We start from the raw sequence: 23,134 nt of genomic DNA, 5'->3' as shown, positions 1-23,134 counted from the left end.
CCGATTACCTAACATGTTGCAACAGGTATGTTCCTCTGATGCAATGAAGAGAACATTTTAAATCAGGAAAGCCCAAGAAAGCTACAATTGATTTCTCATCATCTTGTCATCTGAGTGCAAGTATAAAGATGCCCTGTATTCACTGTTCTGGGCACAAACTCTGAGCTTTGAGCCTGACTTTGTGCCTTCTCTGTAGAGAATAAACTCTCATGCATGAAGCTATTCAGGCTTGTTTGCTTACTCCCAAGCAAATCAGCTAAAAAAATGCCACAACAAATAAAACCAGGCCCATGCCCACCTCAGACTAGCCTATGTGTTGGCTGATATTAGGGGTCATCCCTATATTCCCCGGGTTCTATGTTCCCTGATCGGGGAACATAGGACCCTTTAAAAAAAAAAAGGGTCCTATGTTCCCCGCTTTCCCCCAAAAGGAAATATGTTCCCTGCTTTGTATGGGACCGGCTGTTGCCGGGGAACATAGGACCCTTTTGAGAAAAAGGGGTTAGAGTTAGGGTTAGGGGTTTGGGGTTAGGACCCTTTTTTTAAAAAAAAAGGGCCTATGTTCCCCGGGTCCTTTTGGGGAAAAGCCGGGAACATAGAACCCTTATTATTAAAAAGGGTTCCATGTTCCCCAGTCCCATACAAAGCGGGGAACATAGGACCCGGGGAACATAGGTACGCTCCCCTTATATTAATGCTAGCTAGCTAACTAGCATTGATGACGATAACACAGGCCTGGTTCCAGAACAAACTGCATCAAAAATTAGTGGGGGTGCACTAGCAGCTACAGTATGGGCCAGAAAAAGCAATGACAAATAGTTAACTGCAGGTGTTATGGGTCCTGAGCGTGGTCCTCTGTGAACAGATTGTAAAAAGTTGTTAACAGTTTTAAGTTAATACAGCGTGACGTCCCCTTTCAGCAAGTTTGCTTTATGAGTCAGAATGGCACCCATATACCCAAACTGCGGTCCCCAGAGGAATCACAGCTAAATACTACCACTTACTAACAGGACATACAATGGACAACCTGCGCGATACCGCTCTGTTGGTCCCAAATTTGTTTTTGTTCTCCTATATAGATCAATCAATCAATTTTATCTATAAAGCCCAATATCACATATCACAATTTGCCTCACAGGGCTTTACAGCATATGACATCCCTCTGTTCTTAGGACCCTCGCAGCGGATAAGGAAAAACTCCAACTCCCCAAAAAACCCCTTTAACGGGGAAAAAACGGTAGAAACCTCAGGAAGAGCAACTGAGGAGGGATCCCTCTTCCAGGACGGACAGACGCGCAATAGATGTCATAGATGACTTCTGCAGGAACAACTGTTATAACCTTTGAAACAAGGCACAACTTAAAGGGTAAAGACCTCAGCAATTAGACCTAGTGTCTGAGCAGCCTTCCTTTCCTTCTTCAAAGAATATCTTTCCATATAAGCCTGGACTTGTGTAGTTAAGCCAGTCCTCATGTGGTTGATCTGAAGTTGCCCAGTTTGGTGACTGATTGCATGGATCCACCTCACTTGTCTCTGGGCAGCTCTGAAGGTTTTCCCATAGGCAGACAGCATGAAACCCTTGGGAATGAGGAAGAAATTGCAGAGATTGCAAAGGCGTAGGGTACATGAAACACGGCCAGACAGGTCTAAGTATCCTGTGTGCTGCTGCTTCCCACAGCAGGAGATGCAAATGGAGGAGATGAACAGAGGCAGGATCCAACAGAGTGGTAGCAGCATGGTGACACGTCTGGGAGACATTTGGGTAGAGTAGTACAATGGATCATATGCTGCTACGTATCAGTCTAATGCCACGCAGCTCAGATTAAAAATAGAGGATATACAGAAGGTGACCAGCAAGAACTGCGCTCAGCAGAAGTGGCGCCCAAAGTGCCAGCTGTCGATGGAACGCACCAGACTAAAAGAAGCTGTGTGTCCTGTGATGTGCACAAGACTCTTTGTGTGCAGATGTCAGGTATTGATCCTTTGTCAAAACAAGGTCTATCAGGAATAAATGATCAACCAGCAGGAGTCAGCGAGCTGTGAGATAAAAGAACAAGGAGCTGTTTAGAGTTAGATGTATAACAGTCAAGCTGGGATTGAAGGTCTCTGTCTATATCAGCAATAAACCCTCGGATTTACTTCTCTCAGCGAAATGTTCCTCGAAATCAGTGTTTCTCAAATGGGGGTACGCACACCCCTAGGGGTACTTTGGAGTATTGCAGGGGGTATTTGAGGTTTTTTTAAATGTTATTTTAAGCTATAGAATTACCACCTTGTGGTTGAATGCCTTGGCCAGCAAGTCAAGTTTAATTTTACATTCTTGATTGTTCAGACTCACATGTAGCCAAGACAGCAGACAATGATTTAAACATAGATGTTGCTGCAAAGAAGCTACAAATTCTAAAATGTGGATGCTTCACGCACATCCTCAACACGGCAGCGCGGAAGATCTGTGCAGTCAGCACAGTTTCAAGGTGACCACCCAAATTTTGTGTCACCAATTCATTATCTGTCTCTCCTGCTGTTCCTGAGTTTTGAATAATGACCAAAAACATGTTTTTGCCGAACATTATGATGTTACAATGAAGGTGACCTTTGACCTTTTGGATGTAAAACGTTGTCATAGTTAGCATACGAGTTATGGCCTAAACTATGTTTTGTGAGATTACAGTGACCTCTGACCTTTGACTACCAAATTCAGTCATCTAATCAGTTCATCGTTGAGTTGAAGCGGATGTTTGTGCCAAATTTAAGGAGTCTTAATTTCAAGGCCTTATTGAGATGTCATATTCACTTAATGAGACTGACAGACACCCGAAAACATATTGCCTCCAGCCATGGCTATGTGAAGGCATCAAAATATCAGTCACACATAATTCCTAAAAAAAAAAAATTGCAGTGCAACTTTATGCAATGCCATTTTTGCATGATGACAAAAATTTGTTTTGCTGTGAATGTCTTAATGGATTCTAAACATTTCATATGTAGCATTTAGGTGTTATTTTAGTTACAAGGTTGTTTTTATGTAAAGTCCCTGATAGCGCAGTGCTGTGTTGTACCTCATCATATTGTTTTTTTTATTTGTTCCACCAAAATAATTTATGTTGTTCAGGGGGTACATGGCTGAAGAAATATTTCAAAGGGGGTACATTATTTCAAAGAAAGGTTGAAAACCACTGCCCTGAATAGTTTGCTCTTCACCTTCGACCAGGGGTGTCAAACATACGGCCTGTGGGCCAGAGCCGGACCATAGATTCCATGCTGACTTCATGTAAAATTCTACTTCAGAGGCTTTTCCACCCTGACAAGAATACAGTTTTCTGATATGACAATAAACACTTACTGTGACCATGTTTAAAGATATTGAACACTGTGCAAAATAGTCAGCGGCTTCAGTTCAAAAGAATCTGTATCAGGAAATGTATGAATAAATGCACATGTAATGGAGGTGAAATGTAGACTGAAATTGCACCTATTTTTCTTAAGACGTCTCAGGCCGTTCAGCTATTTTGTAAAAGGATGGACCACTACTGAATGTAATTCTTTACACAGAAAAAGGGAAAATATTGGAGATGATGTTACTGACTATGCAATGGATGATTGGTCCAGCCCATCTGAGTCAAAATTGGGCTGTATGTGGCCCATGAACTAAAATGAATTTGACACCCCTGCCTTAGACGCTTGAACTATGCCCCTCTCTTCAATCAGCACACAGTTTTGCTTGAAAGAAGCAACACCCACCTCTGGTCTTTTCTCATCAGATTAACATTAACATCTATGATCGTACATACCGGCGCAAGTTACAGAGAGAGACTTTGCGTCCAAGCAACATTTGATCAACGGTCTGTGTTTATTCTTGTATCAATCACATTTCTAATACTGATATTCAGAACTTTTTGAACATCAAACATACAAACAAGATGATATCCGATGATTGTGCGCACAGCAGATAAACCAGGTTATACTTTATTTCCACAACATACCATGAAGATATCAAGTGACTGCAACAGCAAGGTGATCATTTGTCTTACCACACATTTTACACGAGTCTTTTTACAGGGCAGACATGGACTGAATGGAAGGCTGTGTTGGGTTTCTGAAAATGTGTCCTTTTCCCCTCCAATGTATTTTAATGTTTGATCAGGATGCATGCAGTGGTGTCTTTCTGGTCCCAGAGAGGGCAGGGAACAGTGATTCTGATGAACTGTCTTGAACCCCTAACTGTCCATTAAAGGAAATTCCCCTTCTATATCAACCACAGATACAGTAACATAGGACAAAATACCTCTGATACAGCAGCATAGTCAATACTCAGTTACCTTCACCTTACACTGACCACTAATGACAACGACAATGCACTGACTGATGAATGATCATGGGACCATGTACAGTGAATGCAGCAAACCTGTGAAATCCTACATCCACGCTCTGTTTGTGACTCAGTGGTCACACCTTGTCATCAGGCACCATGCTGTCCTTGTTGATCCCGCCCCTGTCTTTATTCTTCCCAAAGGAGAAAGAGAAAATGCCACCAGTAGTCTCCTCAGCTGGTTTCCCTCCTCTTCCTTCCCCTCTTAGAGCTCCTGCCTGGCAGTCTGCAGGGCTGCCAGGCAGCAGATTGGGTGTGGAGGGAGTTGGGGTGCTGGCCCCCCAGATGTATAATGTTTCCCCTTCAGGACAAGGTGGGAGACCCTGGCTCAGGTAGCTTGGGCTCGGACTGGCTGAGGAGGGCAGAGTGCGCTGGCTGCCATTCAAGCAGCTGGAGTTATGATCCGCTGAGCTTTTGCGTGAGTGTCCGGAGGAGCTGAAGTTGGAGGAGCGATAATTGTAGGCCCTCCAGCCGGGACGTTTGCGCTGGGACCACTGGCATCGTAGAATGCGGATGAAGGCCAGCTTGAACTCTCGGTTGTAGCAGGGGTAGATGATGGGGTTCAGGCAGCTGTTGAAGTAGCCCAGCCAGAAGATCACTTTGAAGAGGACATCAGGTGGACGCAAGTTCACATTAAAAGACCCTGGACACAGTAGAACAGAAAGAGAAAATGGAAATGCTGGTATTAGTTGCCAATGGCTTCGTACGGAAACACTTAAGATTTTAGTCCATGTGTTTTGGATCTTAACAGGAATACTGCAACATTTAGGGAAACATGCTTGCTGATGTTTTTATTTTTTATCAACAGATGAGACAATCAATTCCACACTCATTCATATGTGCTGAGTATGAAGTGAAGCCAGGAGGCGTTTAGCTTAGCTTAGCATAAAGACTAGAAGTAGGAGAGCTAACAAGCTAACCTAGCTCTTTCTTAAGTTAATAAATACACCCACCAGCCTCCCTTACGCTAACACAGTCAGTCTTGTTTGTTTCATTTGCACAAAGAAATATAAGAATGAAAAAATGGTTTTAGGAGATGTAACGTGCTGTAGCTGTTTCTTGGGGTTGCCAGGCAACCAGCTGAGACTCCAGAATTGCCATCCCCTGCTCTCAGTCTATGATAAGCTCACAGACACAGGAGTCACATTGATCTTCTGAACTAACTCTCTGTAGGGAAACTGATTATATGCACCACAATGTCAGACTTGTCACTGATTAAACACTAATCAGTCTTGGCACCCATCAGCTATTGTCTGACGATGATAAAGCGTCTTGGGGTGACGGCTAATATTTTGGGCTGATCCAGTGTAGCCAGCGGATGTCTGAGTCAAAATGTCCTCTCATGTGGACAGGGCATTTTGGCTAATTTCTATAAACAGATATCTACATATGACTGCAGATGTGAAATAAAACCTGACATAAAGCTTAATCGTTGTCAGATGATAGCCAGTAGGGTCTGAGATTGCATTTCATAGATTGTTTACCTGCTGTGTTCAAACGTGATTGGTCAATTCTGCTCAGACTACAACCAAACTACGGATGGAAACCAGAACATTTGTGATACCAATATCTTGTCCTGATCCCAACAGATTCTGCATACAAATGCAGGATCTGTTTGTAGAAATTAACCACTGACCTGCTGGTAGATCTGTCATTACTAACACATCTTCAGAGATACCAAATGTGTTGGGCAAAATTTGGGGGAAATTTGTATAAAATGACACACAGGACATATTTATATTTGATGGAATGGTGCAGCCATAGAGAAACATGAATAGTGTCGTGTCTGAATATTTCGCTGTTTTTTCCAATTTAAAAGCTACTAAAAGGGGAAAATACCTCATAATTAGGGAAGCACAGATCCAACATTTTTTCTCCTAATACCAATACCTGAGTGATGATGCAACACCAGTGCTATCCTTATCTCAGTTTTAACATTTGTACGTCTTAAAAGTTGTAGGAAAAATTTCCATGTAAAGTAATGAGGCCAAGAATTGAAAAAAAAAAAAAAAAAATATATATATATATAGAGTTGCCAGCCTGTTATGACAGAATGAATGTAACTGATAATCGAAACACTCAATTTTTATAGGACACTAATGAAGAAAATTAAATCCAGATCGATTACATAACGGCCGATATTCGATTTAGTTAATCATGGTAGTGCTGGATCAGTGCATCCCTGATCATGGAAAATTGACTATGAGTCATGCAGCTTATATTTTACCCAGTAGGTGGCAGCATTAATTAGAAATACATAAGGCTTTACAGTCAGACTGCCTGCAGAGAGGATGTGAATCACAGAAGACACCATCCAACTCCACGTTATTTTTCATCAAAGAAAGACCTTGTATGTAAGAAGGCCTACAGAAGCAGATGAAGTGCTCCCTTTTGAAAAACAGATTCAGCCGTTTTTCCACAGTTCATCTGGAGATAAGAATACAGGGGTTGAGAGTGGGATGACCCTGGATTCCCCTTTTAGATAAATACACTGTGCAAGACATGATTTCCTCCAAGCAAAGGGTAGACAGCTGTAAAGAAATGGCACCTTTTCTCTGACGGTTTGCAGGGGTCTCCCTATCACAGAAAACTTTTTTTTCTTGCACCTGCACCTGTTGTCAGTGCAAAATATTTGTATGCTGTTATTGCAAAAGTTGTGGCTGCATATGTTTGCATATGTTGTCAGTAAAACTCAATCAGGCAATAATGATGATGGAAACGGCAACACTATAAAAGAGGCAAGTTTGTCATGGATGCTAATGAGTTGAGTTTGGCATGTGTTAAACTGCATTAATCTCCCCTTGTGGTGCCTTTTTCTCCTCCTGCTCAAACACAGGAAGAATATCTTACAAGCTAATGAGGTGAGAGGGGAAAGCCTGCAGATAAAAACACAGCAAGTGTAAGATTAGTGCGAAAGAAAGAAAACTTTGTGTTCGTGTGTGTGGGAAGATACGAGTAAAACTGTTTCTTTACACCAGCCCACATTCTTGAATTAATATCACATTCCTGGAGAGACTGAGGATGCACTATAATCTCAGGCTTTCAAGTGTGAAATTACCTCTGGTAAGATATTATAGGCAGACACTGACACCCCAGCTTGCTTCTTCATGAACATCACATCAACAACTTTAACAATTATCGCAAGCGTTTTAAAATGCATCATGTAATAAGCAGCCAGCGGGTGAAATGTGTTATTGGTCGCGAGTAATGATAACAGCCTGAGGGGAGTTGTGTCCACTTTTGGAGGTGGAAATAATCAAAAACCTGCAACTATGCAAAGTTGACATCACAGAATTTTTTTTCCATTTAAGATCCAGAGAAAATACACACACACACACACACACACACACTTACAATGCTTCAGTCAATTTTCTACCTCGACAAAAATAGTTGGTGTTACAATATGAGGAAATGTCACTTCCAACTTTGATTTAGTGGCTCCTGAATGACAGCATAACAATCTGTGTGTGTGTGTGTGTGTGTCTGGTTGCCAGACTGTGAGATGAAACTAGAGCCGGCTGTCTGAATGTGTGTTGGCCTCCTGTTCTTTAGATGAATGGGTCTCTTCTCAGTGGCTGGTATTTTCACATGCTATTTTCGCTTTGGGACGACCACTTAAATGCGATTACATAACCCTGTGAGTTATGCCTGTGATTGGGATACAGAGGAAAAGGAATTAAAAACTGGTCTTCCCGTCTGTCTCTCAGTCTGTCTTTGATAGTAGTTGATAACCTCTCTGTTGTTCTGCTTTGGCAGATGACAGCCAAGCATTTCCAATTATGATGACAAAATGACGATAATGATAGTGATCTTGAGCAGTGAATTAAGGTTATTATACAGCACATTGGTTGACCGATTAATAACTAATTTTTTCAACAAAACGATTGTAAATGAGTATATAGTAAACATAGCTGTAATGGTAATGCACTTGAGTACCAAATTTAGTTGATTAACTCAGTGGTTCCCAGCCTTTTTCTGTCATTGCGTAAACTGCCAACCCTTGAGTAAGTGTTTTATGGATATATTTATATGGCATTTAATGCATAACAATAACAACAGTACATAATAACTGGTAAACTGTACAATTAACACAAATAATGAACACAATAGCTGCAGTAAGTATTTAATTAGACATGAGTTTTCTTGAAACTTTTAGGAAATTTTTGATGTATTCATATTATTTTAAATTTCAGCAATCATACACACTTACTAGGCTTCTTCTCCCACAAATTCTGTGTCTTATCCATGACGCTTGGTCATTGTCTGTGAGCTCTACGTGTACTTTTCTAATGCAGGACGAGGCTGTTTTGCAGAGTCAAGGCTCTGTGATTGTAGCTTGTGTTCACGTCTTCATGTGTCCCTATTCTGTGAGATGTTTTGTAAGTTTACATCTTGATTAATAATCTAATGTTTTAAAAAAAATCATTTAGTTTTCTTCACAGAAATGAATAAAATGCTGAGATATAGGCCTATGGTTAATTTTCTAATAAGTTTTCTTACACCCCTTTAAATTAAGAAGGCCTTGCAGCCCCCTGCGAAGCTTTGGGGACCTCCAGTGGGGTCGGGACCCTCAGGTTGGGAACCTGTGGATTAATTGAATAATTTTATTAGCTTCATCCCGTGCTGGGACAAATTAACCTATCTATTTCTTTATTTGACGTACAGAATGATAAACATGTATATTTGCATTGAAATTGGTAAGCGGCTCTCTTGGTTTAGTCAGTAGTTGAGACACTTAAGAAAAAAAATAGCGTATGGGGAAGAAGGGTACGCAGTTAGAAAAATGTTGACATTCAAACCATAATCGAACACAAGGGAAATGGTGGAGAAGAGTGTGAGTGGAGAGCATTATGAGAAAATGAATAACGCAAAAGCCATCCAGGGCGCAGTACAAAAAACAAGAAGAGGACAAAATTTGCTAATTTGCACATACCATATTCTCTTATTGTTTTTATTTATTAACAGTTTATTTGTCTTGATTGCCCATTATCTCTTGTCCTCGTTAATAATAAACACTGCACAGGCAAACACAGCTGTGTTGCTCTGCCTGCTTCCCAGGAAGGACCCTCTAAACACCCCTGCAGAGAGCAAAAGGTGGGACTCTGCCAGCATGTGTCTGTGCCTCTATTCTACACAAGTGCCGAGTAAAATTGAAGGAAACACAGAAATAAATCTGGCTGACATCCTACCTTCCTGTGGCCAGATGTGGTACATGTTAATGTGTTTAAGTTTTGTGTGAATGTGGTCCATTTTTGTCCCTTGAAGAGTGTTTATGTTGAAAGGAAGTATAAATAAATAATATGAAATGTACGAACAGCAGAAGATGAGAGACAATGGTATAGAGATAAACGTGGGAGGGTTCTTGTTCGTGGTCTCGGCCCTTCTGTTAAGAGAAATCTTAGCACCTCCTTCCTGAGGACAAGCACACGCACACAGACACAGACACACACACACACACACACACACACATACACATCTCACTGTGAAACACAGGAACATCTTAACAAAACAAGGCATCCTGTTATTCTCACTAATTGGACGAGGTGATGCCGATTCCGCTCCATGTAGAGCGCATGCATACACACACAGACACAGACACACACACACAGACACACACACACACACACACACACACACACACAATCTGCTCTTCAAAGACTCGCGCATCCTGTTTCATAACACACCCATGAATATGATTAATATCTCTTAATCTAAAAAGACAGAAGTTATTGCCCTCGCAGATTGCTTTCAATGAAACCATAACATGAAGCTATTTTTGGAAAATTGGTTTGACATCCCAGGGACCCACACTTTCACCCGCGCTGCCCTGTGGCCCCTCCAGCTCAGATCTGCCACCTTCTTTCTTCCCCATTGCTTTGACACTCAACACTGCCATTTCTTTCCCCTTTCAAAAACCATTTCAATTAGCCCCGAGCGCAGGGGTCGGCCAGCTCACGGAACAAAAACACACACGCATGTTGAGATGCACACATGCACAGTATCTCTTCCCAAAATACTTCTACATGGAAACAATTGGTTAACACCTCAAAGTGTTGGTTTCTCTCACACATGGGCACACTGCTTGCACCAGTTGCTAAATGTGATGCCTTCACAGGACATTAGTGCCGGCGCTGGGTGTTAAAGAGCCGTGGGACAATGTGTGCAATGAAATAAGACACATATCTGCTGAGGACTGGGGATTTTTTTTTGGGCTAAGTTGGAAGAGGAGAACAAGAGAATGACTCAATCAAACACTTAAATGTAGACGAGTCCCTCCACTGAATCTTCATAATTTAAAGTAAAAATACTTTATTTTACACTGATTTTCAGTGCTTTAATGCTCTTAAGAATTTTTTGTAGATGTTGTTTTGTTGTCTTTGTTTACTTGAAGTGTAGCTAGAAACACATCACATTTCTTCTGTTACATTTACTTGAGTAATATCTTTAATAATACATTTTACAATAACTGTACATTGATACTGCCTTTACGTACAAAAATAGATGCGTCCTTTTCAAACAGAAACATTACTGTCTTCAGACTTCCATGCGTCCATTATGCTGGGATAGACACAGCCAATAGATGGCACTAGAGGGCAGAGTCAAAAGTTTCAGACAATAACAAACGAAGCGTAGGTGGAGGAGGCTGTGATATTGGACCTTTAAATGGTCGCAGTGTGGTAGACAGTGATGGTTTGTGCAGCCATTATGTACATCACGAGGATTCTTTTGACTATATTGCCTATTTGTTCTGTTCGGCCATTATTTAAATTTCTTCGATGTCTCCTGAGGTCATATCTCGATTGAAATTTGGTACACTGCCTCCAAGATCTGTGACGGTACTACTCGGTTTCATCCGTATCCATAAGCTCTTAAAGAACCTGCACAAATATGGACACAATGAATGCAGAGTACGGACAGAAGCGTCTGTCTGTCTCCATATCTAAAGTTGAGCATAAATGAGCACTAACGCCTCATTGCCACTTATATGACTGGTGTCTATAGATTCGTAAATATATGGATGATACCTTCAGTGTCCAATGCAAGGAAGTGCATTTCTTTACGGATGGACAGAAACCTGATAGAAACTACCTGTAGCCATGGGAGGAGGTTAATTTTGTCAGTGTTTTTCCGCCATCCAGTAGTTTGGAAAATGCGCTTGAAACATTACTGCGACAAAAACAGAACCTGCCAGGTACATGGCATGTTTTGTGAAATATTTAATTAAAAAGAAGTATGAACAGCTGAATGAGTCATCATGACAATCTGACTGTATGTAATGTATAACCATATTTTAGCAGAATAACATTACTCAGATTCATAATGTGTTAAAACTGGATAAACAAGTTATTTTTAATAAGACAAACTCACTTAACAATCAACACAGGCAACTGGTTTGAAGTAAATAACCTGTTAGCCAGTTAGCAGCCTGTTAGCTAAGCTAGCACACTGTCATACGGTCTCTCTGAAATCCACTGCAAAAGTTCAGTATCTTTTTAACACAGTCGAGGCAAACTCCAGACCTAAATATTACGAGAGAAGGAGTTTCACAGGCACTCGTCTCTGTACACACATGAAAGTGGAAACGAGGCTTAAGAGTAGCCTACTTGTTTTGCAGATTTTTTTTCTCTTGCACAAGTAGCCTACATTTGCAATAAATATGTCCTATACTCTGCTACACACTTCTCGCTTTTTTTTACCGATACCTTCTAAGATATGTCTTATAAATTCTTATATTAAGCTAAGCTCACATGCATGACAACGACTGTCCAACAGCGAGAGATACGACTAGCCCATCAAAACACCGCAGATGGAGCAGAGGTGTTTTGAACAAGCGGCAACGTCCAGGGCTGAAAAATGAAGCCAAAAACTGCAGTTCCCCTCCTCCAGAGGGGAGACGATCCCCATAGACCGCCATATTAAAACTTAACAGCTGAAATAAACATAAACAACAATAAACTCCCCCTTGGTATGGGGGATATGGCACTTAGATGAATTTCCGTGCACTTCACATTTGTTATCATCTGTTGAGGACCTGTGAGAATGTAATATGCTGATGAAATAAACTGCATCTAATGAAGCTACTAACCACTTACAGGATCGGTTTTACCCTTATTTAAGTTGATTATTTTTATGAGTACTTCTCTACTTCAGTCAATATCATTAAAAAGTAACAATACTTTTATTTAAGTAGTGTTTTTGTTTACTCTACCTATCACTGTTTACCTGTATTTAGTCAGTAAATCAATAAATTGATGAACAGGAAATGAGCTGGCAGTAATTTTAGTAACTAATTAATTGTCAGTTGATTTCATTTTTTCAAGCCAAACTGTGTGACAATACTGGTTGCAGCCTAAAAATGTAAGGATTTCTCACTTTTACTTGTCCTACACCAAACAAACAAACAAACAAACAAACAAAAAAGCATTATTAAAACATCATCTTAGGCATTTTTTTTGCTACTTTCTGACATTTTATACACCAAACCATTAATCAGTTGAGAAAACAACTGGCAGGATAATAAATAACAAACACAGTTAGTTGCAGCCCCAGCTGTAGGCCTATGTTTTCTTTATACATACATCTTCCTGTACTGCACATTTGTTTTCAGCTCTGTGTGCAGATGTAGCTGCCGACAATTTGAGTCTAGTCCTTCAGTGTGTCAAGATGAGCCCAATTTCATTTACTGACTTTTCTGCTGTTTCTTTGAACCAATGTTGTGCTTGTAGTGAGTATTTTAAAGCTAATCTATGTTTTAGGAATCCAATAATTTATTGTGTGTGTTTTTCGGTTTTGCTTGTTACTCATAAAAGTCAAAGTATCATTTTGTGACTGCTCTTCAGTGAATGTATTTATATCTTGTGCATAATTGCCACATACATTTCCCTGTCAGTCTGCAGTAAATACACTTAATGTGTGGAAACTTTTCTATCCGGACTAGAATTGTGTCTGAAAAATGTTAAGCTGCTCAATAGATTAGTTGCAGGGGCAGAAATCCCGGGGGGGACAGGGGGGACATGACTCCCCCTTCAGTAAAGCTGTCCCCCCCTAGAATAATTTGAGACACAATTAATAATTTTTAAAAAATGCAGTAGTATTTATTGAAAGCACAATGTAAGCAGTGCTCATTTTAATCGTGCAATTATGTGCTATTTAAATCTTAAAAGATCTTAAAAATTTGTAGGCTTTCCACCTGTCAGTGAGACAAACATGAAAGTCGTGGAGTCTAACGGACGAGGAGCAGTTATTACACGCGACTATTACGCACAGTTGTGAGGTGCGCAGCGGCAGATCTCACAGCACACTGTTTATAAACCAGTTTACCAGTTTAATTGCAGGAAATGTTTAGTTGATAAGCCATTTCTCAGAAGTATAGACATTTATTCTGCCTGTTGGAGAGATAGAGAGGAGATTAGAAGAAATAGCAGAACAATGGCGTCCTGTGCAGAGGATCTGTGGGATTTGATTTCCGAGCTTCTCTGTGGATTGTTGTTGTGGCCTGTCCAACTGTGTGTGCATGTGTGTATCCCACTGGCTAGTTCATCACTGCTGCTTTGCACTGCACTCACGCGGCAGTCACTGCTGATATCAGGACGGGGCCATTACAGAAGCGTAGCACCCACCCTCTGGTTCCCTGCTGGTTAACACTGTTAACTCTGTCAGCACTGTTTAGGAAGTTAGCAACATTAGCTGCGAGCTGTTGGCTCAGCCACCCCCACGTTGAGAAATGTGTGCAGACAACTCATTCACTCTGAATTACACACAGAGCCCCTTTAAAGATAAGACTGCTCAATCAGGGTTGTATATTGTGTATATCATGTGGTGATTTTGTTTTTTGTGTACCTGAATATTTTGAAAATTCAATACAGAGATGTTTTAAAAACCTGCTCCAATCATATAGAAGGTTTTATAAGCATTTTAGTACAACTCTGACTGCTTTCATTGTGTCTGGCTCCTCAAACAGCCTTTTATGGTCAATTCCTGCACTGTGATTATTGCAGTGCAATTAAATGTTACAGTGTGTTTTTTTTCATAATGTGATACAAGAATGTTCTGAAATAACTTTAAGTTTAGATATGTCACCCTTACTGACAAACAGGCTACGTTAGACAGCTCTCAGTGAGTGTGTGTGAAATTTTGGGCTGCTTTTTGTCCAAGGAAGCTTGCCTGGAGCAACACTAACTTAAAAAACTTTGATGTAATGTTTATAATCTTGGAGTCTGTATACCTTACTTTGCTCCAAGTTAAAGGCGTACAAGGAGACACGATAATTCAGAACCTGAAAAGGACTGACTCAAACTTTGGGACTGGTAGCTGTATGCTTGCCATTTATGTGCAAAAACAAATACAAGGTGTTTACAAGATTTAGGATCAGATAGGTCAGATCAGCCGTGAACAACAGAATTCCCATGTGTCTTTAAGCTGCAGATGTTCTCAGGTTGAGACCTCAGAGGTCAGAGGTTGCAGTGGATCTTGCTGGCGGCATCCAGCCTCAGTTTCACCTTTTCTGGCTTTAAAATTGTTCAGAAAGCTGCAGCCACACTGACACAATCACTCACAACACACACACAAACATGCTGACATAAACAAACATACAATTTCCAGCACTCCACACACACACACACACACACACACAAACAAAACACATGTGCCGTCCGCAGCCACTGGTACGCACACACCGTCAACCAAAAAACCCCCCACATACATTACATATCAGTGACAGTATGCAGAGGAAGGAGCAGGGTAATAACAAGTGTGAGACAGGAAATCCCACACTGTGGGTGGAGGCTAATGAATACTCACGGAGCAACATGAGCGGAGAGCTGCTGCCCTATCACACTTAGAATATTTAAGTTCTGACAAGAGTTACACAAGAGAACAGGGCACACACGTAAACTGAACAGCAATATCACCACAGATACCCCTTTGCAAACAGACGAGCCTGTAATGTTGAGAGCAGTTTCAGTGTTTTGCTTTGACATGGCGGATATATAAATCTATATACAGTAGATGCATTGTGTGGAATTCTCCACCAGAAGATTTGTGGACTTCTTTGTATGTCTGTCTTCCATGCATCTCTGAGGCCAGTTAAAAATGAGCATGAAATAAGGTCGCATGGTGCTCTGTGACAATGTATCAGTATGCTACACCAGAGATTGTACACAGAAACGTACCCTCCGGGGGTTTCTTGGCAGTTTGTTGATTAGTGTTACATAAACAGGCCCCTCCTGAACCTCAACTCCCTCCCTGGAATCTGCTCTCTGAAGCCTCTCAGATCTGAAAATCAGAACTTTGGAAAATTATATTTTGTTACGTGCCTTTGGTATCTCACCAAGAACGCCTCGAAGCAAAATAACCCCAGCTATGTGACACTGCGTAGTGATCCTGCCCTAGGTACTGATGAGTGTGTGTCCATGTGAGGAGGTGATGAGCTGCAGACTGATGCCAGGGGCATCAACACATTCCCATTTGACCACAGTAAATGTGTACACACACAGGCACACGCCGATACACAAACACATGGTCACAAATATATATAACCATTATCTACAGTGTCATAAGGAATCATCACCCTGCCAATCAGGGGAACAATCTTCTAAAATGCAGCAGCCATGCTTGTAGCTGAGACTTTATTCCGTGAGCCCAGACTCCATCACTAAATAAAGACATTTTCTTAGCCTCCTCGCCACAACACAGCCCGCAGCGTGAACATTTCACCACAGAATATATTGTTTAATTTCCTTTGCAGGTTTTTAAACAGCCATGACAGCGGGGTGTTGAATGCTTGCCAGTCTTGGTGGCATCAGGGAGCCCAAGCGGGCCCCACAGGCCTCTGAACAAACCGACCAGAGCAGAGGGGGGCCACCTACTTTTCACTTGGCAAACTCCAGCTATTTGTTGCACAGCAGATTAACTGAGACTCAGGGAATCAATGCAAAGATAACACAAATAATGTTTGGATAAGACTGTAAAGAATTCCTTCTCAGCCTCTTGAAAACATGTTCTATCCCATATTACAGGCTCTGAGTTTAGAGATCACAACGCCAGTGTTGGCTTTGGCATTGTAGAGTTGGAACATTTGAAAGCTGGTCCAATTTTAAAGTCTGTGACATAAAATATGATGCAATTGAACTTACTTACATACACAGAGGCTGTGAAGTCATAGAAATAATATAGATCCACTCCTACTGCGCCATTTATATGAAATGCTGCAATAATAAATGGGGGATGTTATTTTTTACTCCTGCAGTAGGCCTATAAAATGACCACTAAAGTAAATCAAAGCCCACTCATAGGTTTGGTGACAATTCAGAGCAGTAAATTCTACCCAGGAGACTCTCCAAGTGAGAGCTATAGATATGATTTACAAGGCCTGCAGCTTTAAACTCCTCAGTTTAACTTGCTACAGACATTTAAATGGCTGAAATGCCTTTTTCTGGAAGTCTCATTAGCTAATTGAATGTAATAAAGTTTAAAAAGTGGGAGTGTGTTGTGAGGAAAAGGAGGTGGGGGTTTCATTTATGACGGTGTAACAGACCACAGTATGGACGACCTGTTGAACCTACCTATGGGTAAGGCGAGGAAGAAGGGCAGCCAACAAAGCGTAAACATGCCGACCACAACTCCCAAAGTTTTTGCCGCTTTCTTCTCCCGGGAGAATTTCAGAAGTTTCACCGTGAGGGAACTCCTCGCTTGGTGTGCGCGGCCCTTGCCGGTGCCTGAACTACCGGGCTCCTCGTGCACCTGAGAGCCCTTGTGGATCCTGAGTGTCAGCTCACCGGAGTTCATCCTCTCGCGCATCACACCAGCTTCCAGGTTCTTAGTGGTCCGTTTGGCGACTATATACACCCGGCAGTACATGGCCAGAATAACGATGAGAGGGATGTAGAAGGAGCCGAGGGAGGAGAAGAGCGCGTAAAATGGCTCCTCGGTGATGGGGCACTCCGTGTCGTCCGGCGACGGCGGCTGCTTCCACCCGAGCAAAGGTCCGATGGAGATGACCACCGACAGCACCCACACCCCGAGCATGGCCAGCAGAGCCCGCTTCTCCGTAACGATACACGGGTACTGCAGCGGGTGGCTCACTCCGATGTAGCGGTCGATGGATATTACGCACAGGCTCATGATGGACGCGGTGCAGCACAGCACATCCACCGCCGCCCAAATGTCACAGAAGATCCTGCCGAACACCCAGTAGTCTAAGATCTCCAGAGTGGCGGACACCGGCAGCACCGTGGTGCCCAGCAGCAGGTCGGCGATGGCCAGGTTGATAATGAAGTAGTTCGTCGGTGTCCGCAGGTGCCTGTTGCACATCACCGAGAGGATGACGAGGATGTTGCCTGCGATTGCGAACACGATGAAAGCCCCCAGCACCAAGCCGAGCGGGATGGCTCGGGTGAGGTCCACCTCCGTGTGGTTCCCCCCGGAGCTGTTGGTGAAGTTGACCGGGTAGGACGCGCCCGGAGTCCCGCCGAGTTCCGAGGAACCATTTTTCCACAAGTTTGTGACATTGTCAGTGCTCAGACTCATTTTGACTCAAGAGGTCCTCCATAGCAGGCTTCAGATCACTTGTAACCGCAACTCAAGAAAGAGCTTTACATTAAAAAACCTGTCTGAATGGTCTAAGTCTGCATGGTGTGACTGCGTGTTTGCAATTTCGTTTCCAAATCACCGCTGAGATGTTTTATCAGAGAAAACCGCTCAGTGTGCAGTCGTACAGACCCCATGAAATCCTTCTCCCTCCACTCTCCTGAGGGCTCAGTGGAGAAGTGAGGGGGGCAGCAGTCATCTCCTGCCTCCTCTGCGCCACACACAGCTCTCCCATGCACTGGCCAAACATACCTAAACACGAGTCCGTGAAGCGCGCATGACGCATCATTGCAAGAAAAACCGTGCGCTCCACAGAAAACGCATAACAAACTGTACATTTGCACCATTTTACGCAACTGTGCGGGAAAGAATTGCGCGTTTTGGGAGAAGCGCCTCTGTTTTTCCTCACCGTGGGAGGGTGCTTAACTGGACAATTACAAGCGAAAGGCTTTTGTGCCAAAACCACATTAACTTTGTTGTCAGTTTTTTAGGTTTCTAAAAGGAGCACTATGCTTCAATGGCATTGGAGGATACTTTGTAATGGAGAAAAAAATGTGCTTGAGCATAATGTCTCAGTGTAAATCCCTACTGACATAAGATCTACTCACTTTCTGTCTATGTGTGGTCCTTGAAAATCAATCAGGAGCTTCAGGCAGGCAACTTAAAAGGTAAAGTTAAAAAGGCCAAATTGATAAAATTCAAAAGTGGATAACAAAATCACACACCCCCTCTGCTGCAACAGGTATTTCTTGTGAAATATAGTTTCCTATTTTGGTCAAATGCAGGAGTTCCTCTCAAGTAATCTCATTTTGGAGCTCTGTGACTGATTTAATGGGCTGAGTTCAAACACAGGCACATTCCTAAAACTGAGGTTCCTCCTGTTTAAAGGCTTTTCACAACACACGATGTAACCGGTGGAGATAGTAAACAGCTTAAGTCAATGACTGATTTACAGTTCAATGAAAAAAACCCTCTCATCGAGTGTTTAAAGCTCCACATCTGCAGCCTTAATCTGCACTGACTTCATTCCCCAGAAATGTTTGTAGCTTCAAGTTATAGTTTGAACAAGGTTATCATGAGGTCTATGATGTCATCAGAATTTGAATGAATTAATCCAAAAAAATCAGCATGTTTGGTGTATTTATTCTCAACATTCAATCCTCACTATTTATGTAATAATACTGTCTATAAAGGCAATCTTGTTGGGTGGAAGATGTTTGTCTTTATCCAGTGAAAACCTTAGTCTTTACCCTCTATTTCTCACTTTTACTTTTTCATTATTTCTGTTACTTTAGTTTGTAACCCTTCCATATTATATGTAGGCCTACTGTAAACTATGGAGAAACAAAAGGTGGAAAAACTAAGATGCAGTTCTTTGAGATTGAAGCATGCTTGTCACTGATGATTGATGGTGTATGTAATAAAAGTTGACTTGTCATAAAATCTAACGTCGACAGCTTCTTCACAGCTACAGTAAACTATAAATTGACAGCTTCCATCTCTCATATTTTCAGAAGACTTTAGAGCGTCTGGCAGTTCTTATTCTCACCGAAATCTAAAGCCGTTTCTCCCACTGCAGTCCAAGCTGCGCTAATTTGCACTAGTTTCAATGCATCATTCTTAACCATTGTCTCTGTGCTTCAACCACAACAATCAAATATAATAATTAACATCAATATTAACTCATGATTCACCCCGTGTTGCACATGCACATGGGTCATGCGGCAACGTGTAAATGTTTGCATCTTGTGACCAGTTTGATAAAAATACTGTTTTTCTTTTAGAGGCTGAGCAAAAGTTTGGGTCTGAAATAAACTTCCATGCAACTGCAATGCAGCTATGTGCAGAATGTGTGAAGTAATTGTGAATTAACATTTTTTAATTGATGACCTATCTATAAAGTCATAGTGACTCTATCATTTGTTAAGGGCAGCTCATCATTAGTCATGTATTAGTTAAGCATGACTTAAGTAAATGATATGTACCATAATAAAATGTGGCCAAAAAAGTCACATTGATCTTGATCAACACCCGGTGAGTACGTCAAGTGACACAAATCAAACACGCCTATGTCACGTGACCAACAGGTGCAACCTGGGTGTGGCAACTTCGTGAATGCAATCATATCCTACACGTGGTGCATCCTCTAGCTGTGACCTCAGGAACGTTTACCTTCGGTGAGGTGTGTGAGGCCTTTCTGCTGCTTTTTGACAATAACCCGCAGAGCCAGGGAGCAGAGAGGCTGAGCTGAGGGGGCTGCTTATATTTGACACCGGAATGAAGGAACTGAGGTTAAAGCTGGGGCAGGGTTTGGAGGACTTTGCAGCGCGGGAGACACATGCAGTGGCGTGCAAACAGGTGAGTCAGTCACGTAGCTCACTGTGTAGAGGAGCGCTCAACTATCACTGAGTTGCCTAGAAATGTTACTTTGTTTGTTGGTTCATATTTGTGCAGCTTTCTTTTTGCTTTGTGTGTTTGTGGCTGCAGCTGCTGTGGAGTTTATATAAATACATGTGTTGTTTGTCTATCCTGGGGATGTGTATTTTGTTGTGAAACTGTCAGGTTAATTAATTTATGTGGCTTGATAATGCTTGTTGCATGTCCATAACGTTTTTTTGGTATTATTTTGGTGGTCATTTTTGTCTCTGGTTAATATTTTGAGAGGCTTCACCGAGGGAGGTGGTTGTTTATTTGTAACTAATAATCAGTCAGCACAGACTGCAGTTAATGTCTGCAGAAAATTAATTTATTGTTGGTTTGGAAATAAAGACTCTGTAAATAAGGTTTGATGCTGTCCCACTAGTGTAGATGGGCATGTGTTTTAGTTTTATCATATAACATTATCATCATCATCATCATCATCATCACAACCCCCACCCCAACACCCCTTTCAAAAACTAAGGCAGTATAGCAGAGTTCACTCACAGTAGAGTAGAATAGAATAGAACAGAAACCCTTTATTGTCATTGTACAAGGAGTATAAAACGAGATCAGGAGTGCTGCATCTGATGTCGAGCCAACTAATAAAACAAGCATGTAAAAAACATCATCATCTTTATCATCATTCCTTAAAATCAGAAATAAATAGTGTAAAAAAAGAAAAAAAGAAGAAGTTGTTGCACACTTTGATACCTTTTATCTGATTACACTTTAAGATGTTTAAATTGTTCTTTTTATGACAGCAACCTGCAGATCCAGGGACTCGAGAGGCTTTTATATTTTGCATGGGGAATAAACAAGATAAAATGTTCGGTTTGGAGCAGACTGAGGAGGATGTCCTGCCTCACAGGACTTGCAGAATAATGTTCAAACAAGCAAGTATTAAAATACACTCAGTCATGAATGTAACTCGGTTGCCTAGAAATGTAATGCTGTGCGTGCATATGCTGGTGCAACCTGGACTCACTCCAAAGTCGTCAAAATCCGGCACTTGGTCAGTGACTTCCGGCATCAGACGCTGATTAAAGAAAGCCAACTTTCACGTCGGCATGACACCTGGCTGGTTGCCATTATTGTTTAATGGCGCCCGGCAGCATCAGGGGGAAACGTGGCGGGACAACAACGAAAGTTGAGGTGGCAGAAGTCCGGGTTGGAGGTAGCTACGTGATGGGTGGTGGATAGGTCCAGCAACCACTGACTTTCACCTGTAAGGCCAGTGGTCATTTCCTGTAAGATTGTAAAGCCAAACACTGTTCTTTTTTCCTAAACTCAACCATGTGCTTTTGTTGCCAAAACACGTGTGTGTGTGTATGTGTGTGTGTGTGTGTGTGTGTGTGTGTGTGTTAGGTTAACGTACCCATGTGCCTTTGCTGTTGAAGGAAGGGTCTTGTACCAACGTAGTGCTTATGTTTTGAAAGAGACTGTATGCGAACTTTACGATTCCTGTGAAAACAGAAGTGTATTTTGAAAACAGACAATGCATGTCACAGGCAGAATTTGACACAGCATCACAACATCAACAACTGACACACCCACTGTACCTTGCATGTGGTATCTCGACGTGGAAAGTCTGTGACCAAATGTCGATATGTGACGAGGGTGGAGTGAGAATGTGTTGGCTGGTGTGAGACAATGTGCTTTCTTTTTGCTTTGTGTGTTTGTTGCTGCAGCCACTGTGGAGTTTATGTTGTTTGTACATCCCTGCTGTGTCCATGTTCTATTCTACTGTTAAAGTGTCAGGCAATTTCATTCATGTAGCTTGATAATGCTTGTTGCACTCGCCGCGGTGTCGTCAGCTGTTTTTTTGTATATTGTTTGTCATTTTTGTTTAATTATGAGTTTTGTTCTCCCCGCTGGTGAATTCTTAAGGTTACGCTAAGACAGGTTTGTTTACAGTTGATAATAAGTTGTATGCACACAGGCTGCAAATGTCTAGAGATCAAATTAATTTATTGATGGTTTGGACAGAAGGGCTCTGTGGCTTGATGTTGGTCCACTGATGTTAAAGCACTTTATTTTGTTGCCTAAAGATGTTTTTTTATTCTTATTTTAATATTTACTCTATCTTTCTAACATTATCATCATCTTCATATAACCTACCCTAAACCTTCTTCTTGGTGTCAGGTCTGGGTCAGGCACAGGTGGTTATGAGGTCATAATGTAAATACAGTAGTAGTTCTCTGGTGTGCAGTGGGATTTTGTGATAACCACACATTATTATTATTATTATTTATATTATTATCATTATTGCAATATTCAACTGCGTCTACACAAAAAGTTACAAATGAATTTTTGATTGATTGTATCAGTGTGTTGTGTGCACCCATTTCCTGATGAAGAGGCAAACTCTAGCTAAAAAATGTAATTTAATCGAATTGAATTTAAAAGTCCTCCACGGGGAACCTAGTTGTTGAGTTCGTGCATGGGAATCATATGTGTGTGACACATCAGCAGCCAGTGTGAGGGATGGTAATATTTAAAAGGAGAAAGCTGTGAGTGGGACAATGGATCGCTTTATTGGACGGAGCAAATTACAGCAAAGCACCAGCGATGATGCCCTACCATCGAAAGAAAAGACAAAAAAACCCAACCTGTCAGTCAACAGTATCAAGAAATCTACCTGTCTTATTTTTATTGTCTTATGTCATGATAAGAGTGCTAACACATGTTATAGAAGCTATTGTGCACAGGAATAAATACAGGTGTGCCTCGAGATTTTGGCTTGCCCTCTGGCATGCT

The 23,134-nt window shown here is 41.6% G+C and overlaps 1 protein-coding gene across 1 annotated transcript; it reads right to left on the bottom strand.

Annotated features, from left to right (window-relative positions):
- Positions 1-3,846: 3,846 nt before the first annotated feature.
- Positions 3,847-19,292, bottom strand: LOC125894920 (alpha-1A adrenergic receptor-like). The gene is made up of 2 exons (XM_049586612.1): positions 16,933-19,292; positions 3,847-5,012 (listed from the first exon to the last, which is right to left on the bottom strand). Exons 1-2 carry the CDS (start codon positions 17,894-17,896, stop codon positions 4,447-4,449), a joined length of 1,530 nt encoding a protein of 509 aa, XP_049442569.1. The 5' UTR covers positions 17,897-19,292; the 3' UTR covers positions 3,847-4,446.
- Positions 19,293-23,134: the final 3,842 nt, after the last annotated feature.

This window comes from Epinephelus fuscoguttatus, linkage group LG9 (assembly GCF_011397635.1).
Source record: "Epinephelus fuscoguttatus linkage group LG9, E.fuscoguttatus.final_Chr_v1".
NCBI lineage: Eukaryota > Metazoa > Chordata > Actinopteri > Perciformes > Serranidae > Epinephelus > Epinephelus fuscoguttatus.
This window is presented reverse-complemented; position numbering and strand designations above follow the sequence as displayed.